General features: G+C 44.4%; 1 protein-coding gene across 2 annotated transcripts in view; it reads right to left on the bottom strand.

The window, feature by feature from the left end:
* NRAP (nebulin related anchoring protein) overlaps positions 1 to 18,361 on the bottom strand; it is a 137,986-nt gene that overhangs the window by 77,908 nt on the left and 41,717 nt on the right. For both annotated transcript variants that reach the window (XM_077454995.1, XM_077454996.1), the window contains 4 exons: positions 15,223 to 15,327; positions 11,285 to 11,401; positions 7,490 to 7,594; positions 4,390 to 4,497 (listed from right to left, as the gene is read on the bottom strand). In XM_077454995.1, coding sequence (XP_077311121.1) covers positions 4,390 to 4,497; positions 7,490 to 7,594; positions 11,285 to 11,401; positions 15,223 to 15,327 — 435 coding nt within the window. The remainder of the gene's footprint in view (positions 1 to 4,389; positions 4,498 to 7,489; positions 7,595 to 11,284; positions 11,402 to 15,222; positions 15,328 to 18,361) is intronic.

Raw genomic sequence — 18,361 nt, 5'->3', positions numbered from 1 at the left:
GCGTTCAATTACTTTAAAGGATGCACCAGACTTGGTTGAGTGGCTCGCTCAGCCTTACTCTTCTGCACCCTCCTCATCCTCTCGATCTGCACCCTCTTCTTCACTCTCTGCTATGTGCACCCCCAAAGACACTACCACCAACAACACGACCACCACCACCACCACCACATACCTTCCGCTTGAGTCACTGGAATTATTTTCCGATCCATATCAAGAGGACATTTCTGATGCGCAGCCACTCTTGGTATTGGATCAGGAAGAGGAGGTAGCAACAAGCGCTACTCAGCAGTCTGACGCCAGTACCCAGATCAGCCCAAGGAGGAGGTTGGTCTCCGGTGTTGCTGCCTACTCCGAGATCTCTACTTATAGCGGTGGGGAAGGTGACGTTGATGATGACGTGTCTAGTGATGTCACGTGGGTGCCCACAAGAGAGGAAGAGGAGGGGAGTTCAGAGGGAGATATGGACCAGCAGATAGGGAGGAGAAGCAGCAATGACTTACATTGCACAGCAGGGACAAAGCAGACTGCAAATGTATCAGGAGCGAGTCATCGACCATGTACGGTCACATCTGGCGCTCCCAGGACACCGGCACATGGCTCCGCAGTGTGGGCTTTTTTTAACGTGTCCGCTGCTGACAATAGCGTTGCCATCTGCAATCTTTGCAGTCAACGCGTTAGTCGCGGTAAGCCCAATACTCACCTAGGGACGACCGCCTTAAGAAGGCACATGAGCAGCCATCACCGAGCCCAGTGGGAGCAACGGAACACACAAAGCCACACTGCAGGCTCTCACCGTCCAGCCTCGTCTTCTACTTCTCCTTCTCCTCTCTCCTCACAATTGTCCTCCACTCCACCTTCCATCACGCCAAGCTCACATTTTTCTGCAAAAAGGCAGGCTTCCGTGGGCCTAATGTTTGAGCGTAAAAAAATGATGATGCCGGATAACCCTCTTGCCCAACGGTTGGCGGCTGGCTTGTCAGAACTCATAGCCCGCCAACTACTGCCATATAAACTGGTGGACTCGGAGGCCTTTCGCAAATTTGTGGCCATTGGAACACCACAATGGAAGGTCCCAGGAAGGAAGTATTTCTCAGAGAAGGGCATCCCAGAGCTATATGGCCATGTTCAGCGGCAAGTGAATGTATCTCTGGCACACAGTGTCGGTGCCAAGATACATCTGACCACAGACACGTGGTCTAGCAAACACGGGCAGGGAAGGTATATCAGTTTTACTGCCCACTGGGTGAACCTTCTGACGGCCGTCAAGCATGTAACCCGTGGCACCCGTGTAGATTTGGTTTTACCGCCACGGATTGCATGCAGGCCTGACTCTTCTTCTCCTCCTCCTACTCCATCCTCCTCCCTCTCCTCCTCAGCTGCCTCCTCCTTTTCCGCTGCTAGCGTCTCTTCCACTGCACCGCCCAAGCTCCCCAGAACCTATTCCACATGCCAGGTGAGACGTTGCCATGCCGTGCTGCGTCTGTTGTGCCTGGAAGCAAAGAGCCACACTGGCCCGGCACTCCTTTCAGCTTTGCGTTCACAGGCAGATGAGTGGCTAACACCGCTCAATTTGACAGTTGGTAAAGTGGTGTGTGACAACGGTGCCAATCTGCTTAGCGCATTGAAACAGGGCAAAATCACGCACGTGCCGTGCATGGCACACGTCTTAAACTTGGTCGTGCAGCGATTCCTTGTCAAATACCCTGGGGTCCAGGACATCTTGCGGCAGGCAAGGAAAATCTCGGCCCATTTCAGAAGATCTTACACGGCCATGGCTCGCCTTGCTGACATTCAGCGGCGACACCATCTGCCGGTCAGACGTCTTATTTGCGATTGCCCGACGCGATGGAACTCAACCTTCTATATGCTTGATAGGCTGCTCCAGCAGAAACGTGCAGTTAACGTCTACCTGTATGAACTCTGCGAAAGAAACGGTTCTGGGGAGCTGGGTTTTTTTTCACCGCGCCAGTGGCTGCTCATGCGCGACACATGCAGACTTCTGCGGCCATTTGAGGAGATCACCAAACTGGTCAGTCGCAGCCATGGCGCCATCAGTGACATGGTACCTTATGCCTTCTTTCTGGAGCGTGCATTGCGTCGTGTCATTGATCAGGCTGTGGAGGAGCAGGAGCGGGAAGATGAGGAAGTCGCAATGCTGGATGAATTCCCAGGGGGGGCTACTCTATCTGAGACAAGTCAACAACAGGAGTCTGATGAGGAGTCAGAGGAGGATGGTGCCGGGGCGGATGAGCAGGAGCAAGAAGAGCATGCTTTAAACCTTTCTGGGATCCCTGTTGTGCGAGGATGGGGAGAGGAGAATGAAGAGGACGACATTATCCTGGATGATGAGCAGGAGCCAGGCCACCACACCGCTTCCACTTTAGTGCAAATGGGGGCCTTCATGCTCCAGTGTTTTAATAGGGACCCCCGTATAAAAAGCATGAGGGTCAAGGACCAGTACTGGGTGGCAACGTACTTAGACCCCCGGTACAAACACAAAATGGCGGAAATGTTACCGCCGTCGCAGAGGGCTGTCAGAATGCAGCACTTCCAGGCCTTGCTTCGAGAAATGCTGCATTCTGCTTTTGCGTGCGCTGGCAGAGGAGCAATTCCCACTCCCAGAGAAGGATTTGCGGGTACCAATCCAACAGCGCCTGCAAGAAGAGGCCGGTTTGAAGATGTGTTGGTGACTTCGGATATGAGGTCATTCTTTCAGCCGACCCATCGACAGGTGTCATCCGGATCCAGCATCAGGGAACGCCTAGACCGTCAGGTGTCCGACTACATTGGGTTAACGGCCGATGTGGACGCTCTGAGGAGTGATGAACCCCTAGACTACTGGGTGGGCAGGCTTGACCTCTGGCCAGAGCTTGCCCAATTTGCAATCGAACTGTTGGCTTGCCCCTCATCCAGTGTCCTGTCCGAAAGGACGTTCAGCGCAGCAGGGGGGATTGTGACCGATAAGCGTACTCGCCTAGCTCACCACAGTGTTAACTACCTCACATTTCTAAAAATGAATGAGGCATGGATCTCGGAGGAATTCAACACATGTGACCAGTAGACCATGTATATGTCTATAAACTATTTTTTTAATCAAGCACACAGACCTTCTTAATTCATTTGGCTCACTTCCTTGACCCAAAAAAGCACACCGTACTATATGCCCCTACCCTCCTCTTTGAAGAGGTTGAGCGGTGTCATATTTCTACTGGGGCTGCTTATGATATCCCTGTGCTGTGCTGACTTCCTCCTGGGGGTTCTTATTATGAAGGGATCACACTATCCCTGTGCTGTGCTGACTTCCTCCTGGGGGTTCTTATTATGAGGGGATCACACCATCCCTGTGCTGTGCTGACTTCCTCCTGGGGCTGCTTACGGTGCTGCTGTCAGTGCTGTATGTCACGGTGCTGCTGTCAGCGCTGTATGTCACGGTGCTGCTGTCAGCGCTGTATGTCACGGTGCTGCTGTCAGCGCTGTATGTCACGGTGCTGCTGTCAGCGCTGTATGTCACGGTGCTGCTGTCAGCGCTGTATGTCACGGTGCTGCTGTCAGCGCTGTATGTCACGGTGCTGCTGTCAGCGCTGTATGTCACGGTGCTGCTGTCAGCGCTGTATGTCACGGTGCTGCTGTCAGCGCTGTATGTCACGGTGCTGCTGTCAGTGCTCTGTATTACGGTGCTGCTGTCAGATGCCTCTATCACGGTGCATGTGTCATTCCGGTATGTCACGCTGCTGGTGATCATCTCCTGCACCCTCTTCTTTGCCTACCCTGGTCCCTGACCTTCCCTCTCCTCCATTGCCTTCATTAGCTCCATAGTCCTGAATTGTTAGAACAATTTCCCAAATAAAATAAAAATGCTTGTAGTTATCGATCCCAAATTCACCTCATACATGTATTATGTCATTGTCCAGATGGTGGGACTACGTTTTACCCCCTAATAATTACCACGTGGCCGCAAATTCGACATGAAGGTTTGCAAAGTTCGCCTCCCATTGAAGTCAATGGGGCCCGCGGCGAACGGTCGGTTTCGCGAACGTTTGGGTCCGTTCGCATTTCGCGTTCGCGAAACGTCCCGTCGGAAGTTCGTCCATCACTACTTGTGAGCATGGTAGTAGGCGAGATTCCCATCCAGGCCAGAAGCAGCATCTGCCATATTCCCAGAAGTGATGCTTATCCCAAGGTAGAGCTCACCTCTGAAGCATCACCCATCCCTGTCCTGGGACCATTGATGATTTCAGGAGTCCACCTCCTGTATTGGAAAAAATGAACCAGCCATCCTAATGGCTTTCCAGCCATTTAATATGAGATTGTTGTCAGATATCTGTGTGTTCATAAAGCTGCAACATATAATAATCAGATTGACTTGTGGTTGGCAGTTAATATACTCACATTGCTGGCAAGATTCCCGGCCTTCATGGCATGCATCATGCGCCGGTCGATCCCTATGCCATCATAATGACCCTTCATCTGAGTCTGGTACTTTTCCTTATACTTCAGCTATGGGGGGGACAGGAAATATGTATAAATAAACATATATAAATAAACATAAAACTTCCAAGGAATCAAATTGAATCATCATATAATAGACCAGTGTTACATCTTAAAGTGATACTAAACCCGGCACCCTGTATGCACTATATCTGGTCTCCCACAATACACAGAACATTGAAATGTGATTATTTTAGTAAATATAAACTGCTAAATACCTTTTCTCATTATCAGTATATAGCAGTCTTGTGACTTCTATCAGTGTCTGGTTAAAGCTTGTAGGAGGAGTTTTCATTCTCCTCTGACTGCCCTATGAGGCTGCAGGACCCTTGACCCTCTGTGTGGGCAGTGCCGATTGGCCCTGTGCTGATCACATGCACCTTCCCAAGAAAAAAACAATTCTCTAGCAAAACACACCAAACTGAGCATGTGCAGAGTGACTCCAAAGGCTCTGTCTTATCAGGAGGGAGTTCGGGGACAGTGGAAAAAGGGGAGGATCAGAGAAGACAGGATCAAACAGTCTTTTTACGCAATGCAGATGATTAACTCTTTAGGCTCCACAGTGAGTATAACAAGCATGCTTTACTGCATATACAGACTGATTTTACTGTTGTGGGTTTAAAAACACTTTAAGGTAGGAGAATAATACTAATGCATTGAACTAAAAATGATCATCCTTCGAACTCTGGATTCTAATGTATTTTAATAGAGTTTTTTTTTAATATTGAGCTGATATATTTGTGTAATAAGAATATTTCAAAACAAATTTAATCCACAAAAGTTACAATGTATCTCTAGTCAAGACAATATATTTTTGGTGTTTGGATAGAGCTAGAAATGGCCTACCCAGTGAAAGATTATTATTATTATTGGTATTAATTAACAATTTAGGCATAAAATAAAAGCTGAAATGCTGGTAAAAGCCGTTTATTGTGAGCTGCGATGGGCATGAGCCCTCTATACACGTTTTTTTTTTTTTTTTTTTTTTGTCGGTGTCCAAAGCTTTTCCTTCACTTCTTATTTTAGTGACACAACAGGAAGTAAGTGAAAATCTCTCCAAAGTGAAGGAAATCCACTTGGGCATCCTTTTCAGTTGTGACTGAAACAGGTGTCCACATTTAAAGATTTCCAACCCTCTTCTTCTATCTATCCTATACTACCAAAAGTATTGGAACGTCTGCCTTTACAACTTCAATGTCATCCCAGTCTTAGTCCGTAGGGTTCAATATTGAGTTGGTCCACCCTTTGCAGCTATATCTGCTTCAACTCTTCTGGGAAGGCTGTCCACAAGGTTTAGCAGTGTGTCTATGGGAATGTTTGACCATTCTTCCAGAAGTGCATTTGTGAGGTCAGGTACTGATGTTGGAGGAGGAAGGCCTTTTTCGCAGGCTCCACTCTAATTCATTCCAAAGGTGTTCTATCGGGTTGAGGTTAGGACTCTGTGCAGGCCAGTCAAGTTCCTCCACCACAAACTTACTCATCCATCCAGTTTGGCGTGGAAGAACTTGACTGGCCTGCACAGAGTCCTGACCTCAACCCGATAGAATACCTTTGGGATGAATTAGAGAGGAGACTGTGAGTCAGGCCTTCTCGTCCAACATCAGTGCCTGACCTCACAAATGTGGTTCTGGGAGAATGGTCAAGCATTCCCATAGATACACTCCTAAACCTTGTGAACAGGCTTCCCAGAGGAGTTGAAGCTGTTATAGCTGCAAAGAGTGGGCCAACTCAATATTAAACCCTACGGATTATGACTGGGATGTTCCAATACTTTTGACAATATAGAGTATGCATATATATGAGATACACACACACACACACACATAATCACAGTATACATTATATATATATATATATATATATATATATATATATATATATATAGTATTATAGACCTAGGGACTCAGCACGGGGATAGCAGGGACCACTTATAATGGGCACATCAGGTGTGATGACCTAGAAACTCAGCACAGGGATGGTGGGAACCCGTCATAATGGGTACAGCAGGTGTGCAAACCCAGAAGCCCAATGCAGTGGGTATCTTAGGCCGCGTAGACATGACCGGTCTTTCCGTCGGTATGAACAATGACGGACTTTTCGACTGACTTTTCGACAGAGTTCTGACGGAGTTCCACTGAAACGGACTTGCCTACACACGATCACACCAAAGTCCAACTGTTTAACGTGATGACGTACGACGGAAATAGAAAAAGGAAGTTCAATAGCCAGTAGCCAATAGCTGCCCTTGCGTCGTTGTTGGTCCATCGGACCTGCATACAGACGAATGATTTTCTCGATAGGAACTGGTTCTGGCGGAAAGATTTGAAACATGTTCTATTTCTAAAGTCCGTCAGATTTTTGGACAGAATAGGTCCAATGAAGCCCACACACGATCGAATTGTCCGCGGGATTCGTTCCCCGGAACTTTGCTGTTGAAAAGTCCGGTCGTGTGTACACAGCATTAGAGATAGAGGAAACTGCCAGGGGATTTAAATCCCATCTAAAAAATAAAAATCAGAAACACTGTTCTGGGGAGGAGTGGAGTTCTACTTATACAACACCACAACAAATTGAGATGAAAATAGCCGATGAAATGGTACTCATTATAGTTGAGCGTGCAGAGAGTAAACTCCCAAATCCTCCCAGAAGAGGGAAAATCTGCAAACAAGAGCGAAAATAAAAATTTCCTCTGCGGCAGGAGAAATTCCCTCTGCGAAGAGACGGTACAGTAATTAACAAGAATTAATGGAATGACTCCCCCTTAGAAAACTCACCGGGGAGGAATTAACCCTAATTAAGTTGGTAACAGCGGATTAAACAGGTGTTTGTGGGGAAGAGGCAAAAGCCATTGTGTTTATTATAACAGCATGTTCTATATCAGGGGGTACACGGGGAGTAGGAGCCTCGAGAGCCACAGCTTATCAGCTATTGACATTTTTATTCCCTGGTTGAGATTTGTGAGGTTACGCAGATCGGAAACAGCTGGGGGGGCAAAACTTACATCACTGGTGTACTTGGAGATCTTGTTAGCATTCTGGAACTGGGGGGTCTCACAGTAGTTTATACTATGTCCTTTAGTGTGCTCCAGGTCCTTCCTGTATCCCACCTGAAAATACAGAGAAGATTTTATTAGAAGTGACCATGGACATTAGAGTGTAAGCTCCTCTGGTGCAGGGACTAATGTGACTGGCTCAGTGTTCTCTGCCTTGTGTAGTGTGTTCCGGCATGCAGGGATAGAGCAAGATAGGCAGGGACAGTGTTCTTTTCACAGGCATCTGCAGGCGTTAAAGTGGTTGTAAACCCTTAAAACCAACTTTGACCAACATATAAGCCTAGATTAAAGCGGAAGTAAACCCATCAATCTAACAGTCTGAAAAAACAGTTACATTCCTGGCATGCCGGAAATGCTAACTGTCACATTGGTTGTACTCTCAACCAAACTGTCAAACTATCCAATGGCTGGGGTCATAACTGATCACATGTGTAGCTTCATGGCAGTTAAAGATTAAATGGAGGCCAAGATGGCAGCTTCCTTGGTTGAAAACGATAGGAGGGTTTACTTCCACTTTAAGGCTTACCTGAAGGTCCAAGAAATATCTCCTAAACCTATATGGTTTAGGAGATATTCACCCGAAGACAGCCACCGCTGTCTACGGCGCATGCGCCGTAGACAGCGGCGCGCAGGCGCACTGGGGCAGGCCGCAGATCGCGGAGATATGCCGCGAGTGTCGGCTCCCGCGCGCATGCATGGGAGTGACGTCATCGCAGCTCCGGCGAATCACAGCGCCGGAGCCGCGAGACCCAGAAGTCACTCCGGGATCCATGGCAGCGGCGAAGTGGAAGACGGAGGACCGCTTCGGGGGCTTTGTTCTCAGGTTAGTTATTCATAATGAGCTAGTATGCTATGCATACTAGCTCATTATGTCTTTGTCTTGCAGGATTTACAACCACTTTAAAGTGGGTGTTGTGTGCCTCCAGCACAGTATACACATGTATCTACCCTACATTACATTAGAGTGTGTGACTTTGGGGGGACTTTAGAGCCTTAGCTCCTCCAGTGCAGAAACTGATGTGACTGGCTCAGTGGTCTTAGTACAGAATTGTAGAATATGTCCGTGCAAAATAAATGTATAGTGTATTACAAATGTAATAATAGTGTGTGACTGTGGTGGAGCTATTAGAGTGTAAGCTCCTCTAATACAGTGGGAGTGCTCTCTGTACAACACTGCAGAATATGTCAGAGCTATATAAAAATATAATAATAATTGTATATGACTGTAGTGGTGACATTAGAGTGGAAGCTCCTCTGGTGCAGAGACCGATGTAAGTGTTCTCTGTACAACACTGCGGAATATGTCAGAGCTTTATAAAAATATAATAATAATGGTGTGTGACTGTGATGGAGACATTAGAGTGTAAGCTCCTCTAATGCAGGGACTGATGTAAGTGTTCTCGATATAGCACCGTAGAATATGTCATGAATGTAAAATAGTAACAGCGTGCGACATGTGGTGGGGACATCAGAGCTCCTCTGGTACAGAAGCGGATGTGATCCCTTTTGTGTTTTCTGTACAGCACTGTGGAATATATCAAAGCTATATACACTGATAAAAATGATAAACGCAACACTTTTGTGATTGCCACTATTTATCATGTGCTGAACTTAAAGATCTACAACTTATCTCTCAAATATTCTTCACAAATCTGTCTAAATCTGTGTAATGCCTTGTACACACGGTCAGAATTTCCGACGGAAAAGGTCCGATCGGATTATATTGTCAGAAAATCCAATCGTGTGTGGGCTCTATCTGACTTTTTCCGTCCGAAATTCCAAATGAAAAAATTTGAGAGCAGGATCTCAAATTTGTCGACAAAAAAAATCCGATCAGACTTTTTCCGATCGTTTGGAGAGAGTTCCGATCGGACAAACTGCCACGCATGCTCAGATCAAATTACGAGACCAAAGCTATTGGCTACTAGCCTCAACGTAGTCTCATCGTAACAAACGAGCGTCATCACGTTCCGAACGATCAGATTTTCTGACAACTTTGTCCGACTGTGTGTATGCAACACAAGTTTCGGACAAAATCCGTCGGAAAAAATCCGACGGATTTTGTGGTTGGAATGTCTGACTGTGTGTATATTAGCCAGGCCATATATAGTCGAATTTTGAAAGAATTTTCCTTTGAAAATCAGAAAATTTGTGCATTTTGTGATCCATTTATTGCCACCATTGATTTCAAAATTCGACCAACCAAGCCTTCAATTTAACCTCCTGCTACTACAGAAAAGTGTCTGGGAATCATCTCTTCTTTCTGGGAATTTCCTTTTCATGCACATGCACATTTCTTTTTCGATGACATTTCTCACACGATTCTCCCATCATTGATTAGAAAATCGCTAGTTTTAAAAAAAAATTACAACATGTCCAATTGCTCAAATTTGATGGCCGCACGAAAATTGGCTGTTACTGGAGCCCACTAATGGTGCATATTTTAGAGTGGTCTTTCATTGTGGCCAGCCTAAGGCACACCTGTGCAATAATCATGCTGTCTGATCAGCATCTTGATATGCCACACCTGTGAAGTGCTCATTAACACAGATTCAGGCCGGGTTCACACTATACTACATGACAGTAGTATGACTTTCATCCTACTTTTCTCTGCGACATCAGTCCTACATCCAGCTGACTTTCACAAACAGGATACTACTTTGATCCGACTTTTCGAATAGTACAACTTATCCTTTGACCAATCAAAACTAACACACAATGGGAGGGGCTACAGCAGGGAGCATGAAATAACGCAATGCCTGATGCCAAAATTGCATAGTTAGGACAAGGATCCGACTTTGATCTTACTTCAATGATATTCAATGGGCTGAAGTAGGATCAAAGTCGGACCAAAGTAGTACAGGGAGCATTTTCAAAGTCAGACCGACTTGTGTCGGACCAGTTAAGATGGCTCCCATAGGGAAACACTGATTTTCACACGTCATGCGACATAAGCTCCCAATGTCGGAGCGTTTCTCTTACCAGTGTGAACCCGGCCTTAGCCCTGGTTCATACTGGAGCGCTTCGACATGTCAAATCGCCAGCAATTGCCATCAATGGCACCATTCTAATCGCTGCGACGTCGCATCTGCGGCGCTGCACCAATTTAAAAGAGACGTTTTTGTACTACTTTTTGCGATTTCGGGCTGCGATTTACATTGACATCTGTGCAGAAATCGAGACTGGCATGTGTTAATGAAAACTGAACTCTGAACTCGCACGGCTTCATTCCCGCAGCTCAGTGTGAACCTGGGCTTAGACAGATTTTGAAGAATATTTGAGAGAAATAGGCCTTTTGTGTAAAAAGTCATAAATCTTTAAGTTCAGCTCATGATAAATAGGAGCAAACACAAAAGTGTTGCATTTATAATTTTGCTCAGTGTAAATATATAATAATAATTGTGCATGACTTTAGAGGGACAATAGATCTTAAAGTGTAAGTAAATCCCCCCCCCCCTATCATTTTCAGTCAAGGAAGCTGCCATCTTTGCCTCTGTTTATTCTACAACTGCCATGATGCTGTATGTGTGATCAGTTTAGACACCAGCCATTGGATGGTTTGACAGTTTGGTTGAGAGCACAACCAATGGGAGTGTTATATTTTCAGCACAAATAAAACTGTTTTATGGATGAGTGTACTTCCGCTTTAAGCTCCTCTGGTGCTGTGAATGATGCGATTGGCTCAAAGTTCTCTGTACAGCACTGTAGAATATGTCAGAGCTATAAGAATGTATAACACTTTACCTCGCTGACCAGTTTGTTAACATTTTGCGCTTGCTTCATGGTCAGGTTGTCGTCGGTGGTCAGAGAGTGGTAGTGGGCCGCCCCTCTCATCTTGGAAAGATCCTTCTTATATTTTATCTGAGGAGGAAATCAAACTGTCAGTGATTGTCAGATATGAGCAATAAGAGAACTGCAGGGGCATCATTAGGGGGAGGAGCAGAATGTTATATATCAGATGGAAATGATACAGCAGGATGCTGGGACATGTAGTCCATTGGTGGGTTTACAGCTTACATACAGGTCAAGTCATGCATCTAAAAACTGTCTGGTTTTACAAGTCTTCAAATTTCAAGTCTTCAGACTCTGCAATGAAATTATTATGTTATGTCACATATAGCTATTTGTGTGACATACACAGTTAGGTCCATATGTATTTGGACACAGGCACAATTATCATACTTTTGGCTCTGTATGCCCCCAGAATCAAATTAAAATGAAACATTTAATTGTACGCATTAGTAATGGAACATCTGACCACAGCTATTCATAAAAACGTAGATATACAAGGGATAAAGGTCAAAGAAATAGAATACAAAATGTCAGTATATGCAGACGACTTGCTGTTGTATATAACTAATCCAGTAGTGACTATACCAAATCTTATCTAGGAATGTAACCGCTTATGAATATTGAGTCATTTTAAAGTCAATTATGACAAATCAGAAGCTCTGAATATTACATCATCAAATAAGACTTTAGACCTTCTCCAAAGAAATTTTTCTTTTAAATGGCAAAAGGTAGCCATTAAATATCTAGGAACACACATTTCTAGAGACTTAACTAAATTTGAAGAACTTAATTATCTCCCGATAATACAAAATATAATAAAGATGCTTCAAAAGTATGACAGAAGGTTTTTTTCCTGGATGGGAAGGATTAATATTGTAAAAATTAACATATTGCCAAAGGTGTTATATATATTTCAGACAATTCCACTTGTGCCCATCATATGCAGCCACTTGTGCCCATCATATGCAGTCACATGTGCCCATTATATGTAGCCACTTGTGCCCATTATATGCAGTCACTTGTGCCCATTATATGTAGCCACTTGTGCCCATTATATGCAGTCACTTGTGCCCATTATATGCAGACACTTGTGCCCATCATATGCAGCCAATTGTGCCCATCAAATGCAGCCACTTGTGCCCATCTTATGAAGCCACTTGTGCCTCATCATATGCAGCCACTTGTGCCCCATCATATGCAGCCACTTGTACCCATCATATGCCACCACTGTGACCACGCCCACCCTCTGCCCGGCACTTACACCATCCTAGTGGCTGGTCAGGCAGTGCGTGGCAGTGGCAAGCTGTAGGATGGTTCCTGTGTCCTCCATGCTTCCCCCTCCTTCCTTTTTCCATTCTGCTAGGTGTCCAATAGGGGCGCCTGTGCCTTCTGCCAATCAGGTGACGGGTTTAAGACCCACTACAGAAATGCGAGGGGGTGTTTTACAAAATTATTTCTCAGTAAAATAAAGCATGGAGAAATGGGTGGATGGAGGTGTTTGCTTTGATTATTAAAAATAAATTATATAGCATTTTTTATTGTGATCAGATGCAGTACAGTTCCAATTTAGCCCTAAGGAACCATTTAAAGCCCAATGTACCTATAACACCCAAGGAAAACAGGTGTATAGGCGCTGCAACCTTCCCACCTAAAAGCTCCACCCTTTGCTCAGACCTTGAGGCTGCTGACACCTCCAACGTACCAGAATATAGGAAAGGGATGGTCGGCACGCAGGATGACATCCAAAATGGTATTTCTTTATTAAACACATGTACAGAGCTGTAAAACAGCCTACTAGTTACGCCATGACTATGGACTAATGTCCGTAATGTTTAGGCTTCCCAAAACTCTTGTGGCAGCAACAACCAGGAGAATTAATGTAAGTTGTTGGGCTGTGGATACAGATGTTGAGTCACACTTAATATTTGTTTTTTTTCCCCAATGCCATGTACACACGGTCATGCTGCGTACACACGACCGGACTTTTCGAGGGACTAGGTCAGACGGACTTTCGGCGGAGTTCTGACAGAGTTCTGATGGACTTTCCGAATGAACGGACTTGGCCACACACAATCACACCAAAGTCCGACGGATTTGAACGTGATGACGTAGGACCGGACTAGAATAAGAAAGTTCATAGCCAGTAGCCAATAGCTGCCCTCGCATCGGTTTTTGTCCGTCGGACTAGCATACACACAAGCGGATTTCTTGGTAGGAACTGGGTCCGGCGGAGTTCCGGCGGAAAAATTTGAAACATGTTCCATTTCTAAAGTCTGTCGGATTTTTGCAAATCAAAAGTCCGCTGCAGCCCACACACGATCGAATGGTCTGCCGGAATCGTTCCATCGGACCTTTGATGTCGAAAAGTCCGGTCGTGTGTACGCGGCATCAGACTTTCCAGCAGAAAAAGTCAGACGGAATCATTTCATTGGATATTCCGATCGTGTGTTGGCTTCGGCAGACTTTTTTTTCGAAAATTCTGACGGACCTAGAAATAGAACATGTTTTAAATCTTTCCTATGGAATCAATTCCTATTAGGAAAACCGTTCGTCTGTATGCTGTTCCAACTGACCAAAAACAATGCAAGGGCAGCTATTGGCTACTGGCTATTGAACTTTCTTTTTCTAGTCCTGTCATACTGGTTGTATGTCGCCACGTTCTAAACGATCGGATTTGATGGTGTGATCGTGTGTAGGCAAGTCCATTTCAGCGGAACAGAATTTATTCTGATGGGAAAAATGGTCATGTGCACGCGGCATAACAGTCAGTAATTATTTCCACACCTAAAACATACCCAGTGGTGGCTGGTGTTTTTATTTTTTTTGGTGGGGGGGGGCAAACAATCCACCTGACACCACCCCCACCCCCAGGTGGCTGCTTCCTTGCTTCCCTTGCATCTCCTCCTTCCTCCTCCTGGCGGCCAATCTGATGGGATCTCCTTTTGGCCAATCAGGTGACGGGTCTCAGGATCCACTTCCTGATTGGCCGGAAGGAGAATCAGTGTCACAACAGTGAATATTCATTCGCTTTTTTCACACAACTGGGTGGGCTTCCACCGAGCCGAGCCCACCCTTTTTTCAAGCCTATTAGAGCCTCTGGCTCTAATCACGTTCTTAAAAAAAAAAAAAACAGATTGGAAAACATGCATCTGGTGCCCTGCATGTAGATCAGGGGGCCAGATGTATGGATGGGGGGGCAGCGCCCATGCACCCCCTATGGACGGGCTGCCACTGATCATACCAAGGAAATAATCTCATACTAAAGTCTGCCATACATGAATTGAATTTTGGCAGATTGGAATTGCCAGATTTGCAGCCATAGGTTGGCACCACCCAACTGAACAAAAGTGAAAAATTGAAGGAACCAGGTGGAAAATTGTCAGGAGAACAGTAATTACATCAAATCAGATGCAACCACTGTTTAGTTATGCAGACAGCCTATCTGAATACAATAGACAGTAGGGAAGATTTCTTCATCCACGCTGTATTTTTAGCATTATGGTGGCCTTAGGGTGCCTTTGACACCTTCAATTAACACATACTGGGAGGTGTATTTCCATTGATAGTTAAGATATGATTTTAACTTACTATTTCCACTATGTAATCTCATAATTAGATTGATTGTGTGAATAAAGCATCTCAGATCTGCCAATCGATGGGAAACAATCAATCATTCTCCATCCTGGCCGGCTGACTCAATTCAATCAAATTTGATCAAAGTAGAGTTTAAATCGATCAGAAGAAAGCTTTTTCATTGTTTTCAGATTTGTTGGTTTTGATCATATTGATATGTTGGATAATAAAATCAAAGTATGTGTGGCCACCATTAGAGTCTCAGTGAAATTTAGAGGATGGGGTAGGGTTGGCTTTCTAATGTTAAGAATACGCACATCACTGATGAACTCGTTGGCCTTTTTGGCATTGAGGTAGGCAGGGGTGATCATCGCTGGGAAACTGCCCTTTCCTCTGTACTCCTCCTGCTCCTCGTCATATTCCTGCAGGGAGAAGAACCAATCAAAATCAGAAGCCAAATCCAATCACAAGTATTACATTATATGCATGTACTGTGCACACCACAGGGGATAAGGGTCACTCTACACGCAGGATCTATATAGAAATGTTTTCACACAACTTTCATCCAGGATTCAGATTTTTCTGCTGTGAATATGACGAAGGACTCCCACCATCCCGGCCCTAAGTTCTCGGGTCTGCACACCTGCTTTGCCCATTATGGAGGGGTCCCACCATCTCTGTGGTGAGTCTCCAGGTCAGTACACCTGCTGTTTCAATTATGAGGGGTCTAAAATAAAAAAAAAGTCACATTACACCCTATTTAAAGTAATTGCGTGTGAGCATTCACCACAAGATTATGAGGGGTTACCACCATCCTTGTGCTGAGTTCTTAGGCCTCACTTGTATTTGTGCCCATAAACCGGCACTAGGTGTATTCACACTGCTCACTATGGGGGAAAAGGGTCACCAATGCCTTGGGAAACAGAAGTGCCATGCATACCACCACCAGGATATGACATCAACAGAAGGTACACCACAATCAGTACCTGCCTCAGCGTGTTTCGTCCGGATTAGATGTCCGTATCAGTATATGGACTGTCTGTGATATCAGTTTTTGTATAATTATACTTCTATTACAGTTGTGTGAAATGAAAATACTTAAGCGCTGATATGGGCTAATTGTGATGAAAGGGGGGGGGGGGGGCAGCTGCCGCTATTCAAAAGTGATCTGACACCAACTAAAAATGATGTATATAAATAATAGTACGCTAAACCCAAATATAAATGTATATAGTACATATATGATGCAACATAAATGCAAATAAATGTGTCATGTGACTTTCTCAAGGGAATCTTGGGGAGAAGTTTGCAGGATCCTGGATCAAACAGCTGGTGTTTTTTTGTTCTTTTTATGGCTGATTTTCTGGATTATTAATAAAGCGTGATTAGACCCAAGGGGGTCTTCCTTTGAGGTGAACAGACATTGCACACAGAAGCGATGGTGACTACTATCTTCCTTATCACCTGTTTTTACAAGAGTGTGTCACGGATTGTGGAGACAATTGAATTCACCTTTTTTCATCACTGAAGAATATATTTAATCTATTTTGTTTGTATGTGGACTATTATATACTGCATCATATATTGTACTATATACATTTATATTTGGTTTTAGTAGCGCACTATTATTTATATACAAAATATTACAGTTGTGTGTTTGCATTTAGTGGTCATTCATATGTGATACTCACAATTTTTTCATTATTAATTCATTTTTTTGATAGAAGGACACAGCAGCACCATTTTTTAAAATTTTTTGTGTAATGCCGCGTACACACAGTGGGATTTTCCAACGGAAAATGTTCGATGGGAATTTTTTTCGACGGAAATTCTGACCATGTGTAGGCTCCATCGGCCATTTTCCATCAGAATTTCCGACACACAAAATTTGAGATCTGGATCTCAAATTTTCCGACAACAAAATCCGTTGTTGAAAATTCCCACCGTGTGTACACAATTCCGACGCACAAAGTTCCACGCATGCTCGGAATCAAGCAGAAAAGCTGCACTGGCTATTTAACTTCAATTTTCGTACGTCACCGCGTTCTTGATGTTTGGAATTTCCGACAACATTGTGTGATCGTGTGTATGCAAGACAAGTTTTAGCCAATTTAGACTCTGGTACTGTAGGATGATGTATTTTAAATGTTTTTTTTTAATACATCACAGATGCAAAGAAGGTTATATACAAAAGGATACATATTATAATATGTTGAGTCTTTGTTTTATTTTTGTTACAAAGATAATAGAAACTTGCTCTTGATTTTGTTTATTTATTTTATTATTGTTGATTGGTAACCTGCACTCTTGCATTTAAAGCGGAGTTCCACCCAAAAGCATAACTTCTGCTTTAAGAAGTCCTAACCCCCTTACATGCCACATTTGGCATGTCATTCTTTTTGGGTGGGGGGGGGGGTGGGTACATAGTTTTGACAGGTACCCAGCTCCCACTTCAGCCTGTGCCTCCTAGGTGACTCCTCCTCTCCCCCTCACTCCCTGCAATCATCTGGGACATGTCACATTCAGGACAATGCAACGCGACTTGCGCATGCACAGTGCGCACCCAGCTGTGAAGCCGCAAGCTGTGAATGTAGCCTGCTTACCAGCTATCCGTGACTACTAAAAAGCAGTCTCACCCAGCACAGGGAAATCGGTCTTCCCAAGACCCTTAAAGATGTCTGGAACCACAGCTAGGACGATGTCAAAGAAATAACATAAAAACAAGCTCATCACCAGGGGAGAAACAACTGGATAAAAGAGGCTACACATTTGGAGCATCAGCCTATAGAAGGAGCTAATGCTTGTTTTTATATTATTTCTTTGACATCGTCCTGTCATGGATGGATATTTGTTTTTTTCTTTATTCATGGAATGCATTTTTCACTGGAACTCTGCTTTAGTTTTTCCCTTTACCTACTTTTTCACTTGCAAATTTGAAAAATTTGTCATGTTGTTCTGTTATTAGCGCTGCACTCCCCTTATATTTATACCTGTTTACTAAAAGTCAGAAGCTACACTTTTTGTAGCTGCAGAGTTTTAATAAACTGAAAAACTAGTGGAACTTTAATTTAGGTGGCTTGCTGTGGAAAGTGATTGTTTATTTTGCAAAACAAAGGCGCTGCGCTACCTCTAATAACAGTGACTAAATTATATATTGATCTCAGTGATTGAATGTCCATATAGAAATTCTATTAGATGAACCAGTGAAGCGGTAAAAGGTAAAAGAATACATATGAATCTGCAAAGAAATCAAACCACACTGTGAGTACACCTCCACCGCATGAAAAACCTGCTTACCAGATGGCAAGCTTTAGGAGCTTGCGGCTTAAACCCAAAAAGGACCTTCTCAGAGAGGAAGACCGACAACAACTTTTAGATGGATCTCACTCCAGGTGGGATGATGCCAGAATGACGTCTCACAAGGATCAGGGCCTCACCTCACCACTCAGAGGAAAG

The sequence above is a fragment of the Lithobates pipiens genome, unplaced genomic scaffold, assembly GCF_037356315.1.
Source record: "Lithobates pipiens isolate NorthernLeopardFrog02 unplaced genomic scaffold, aLitPip1_a1.2 Scaffold_25, whole genome shotgun sequence".
NCBI classification, from domain to species: Eukaryota; Metazoa; Chordata; class Amphibia; order Anura; family Ranidae; genus Lithobates; species Lithobates pipiens.
The sequence above is the reverse complement of the archived record's forward strand: the minus strand, read 5'-3'. Positions and strand labels throughout refer to the sequence as shown.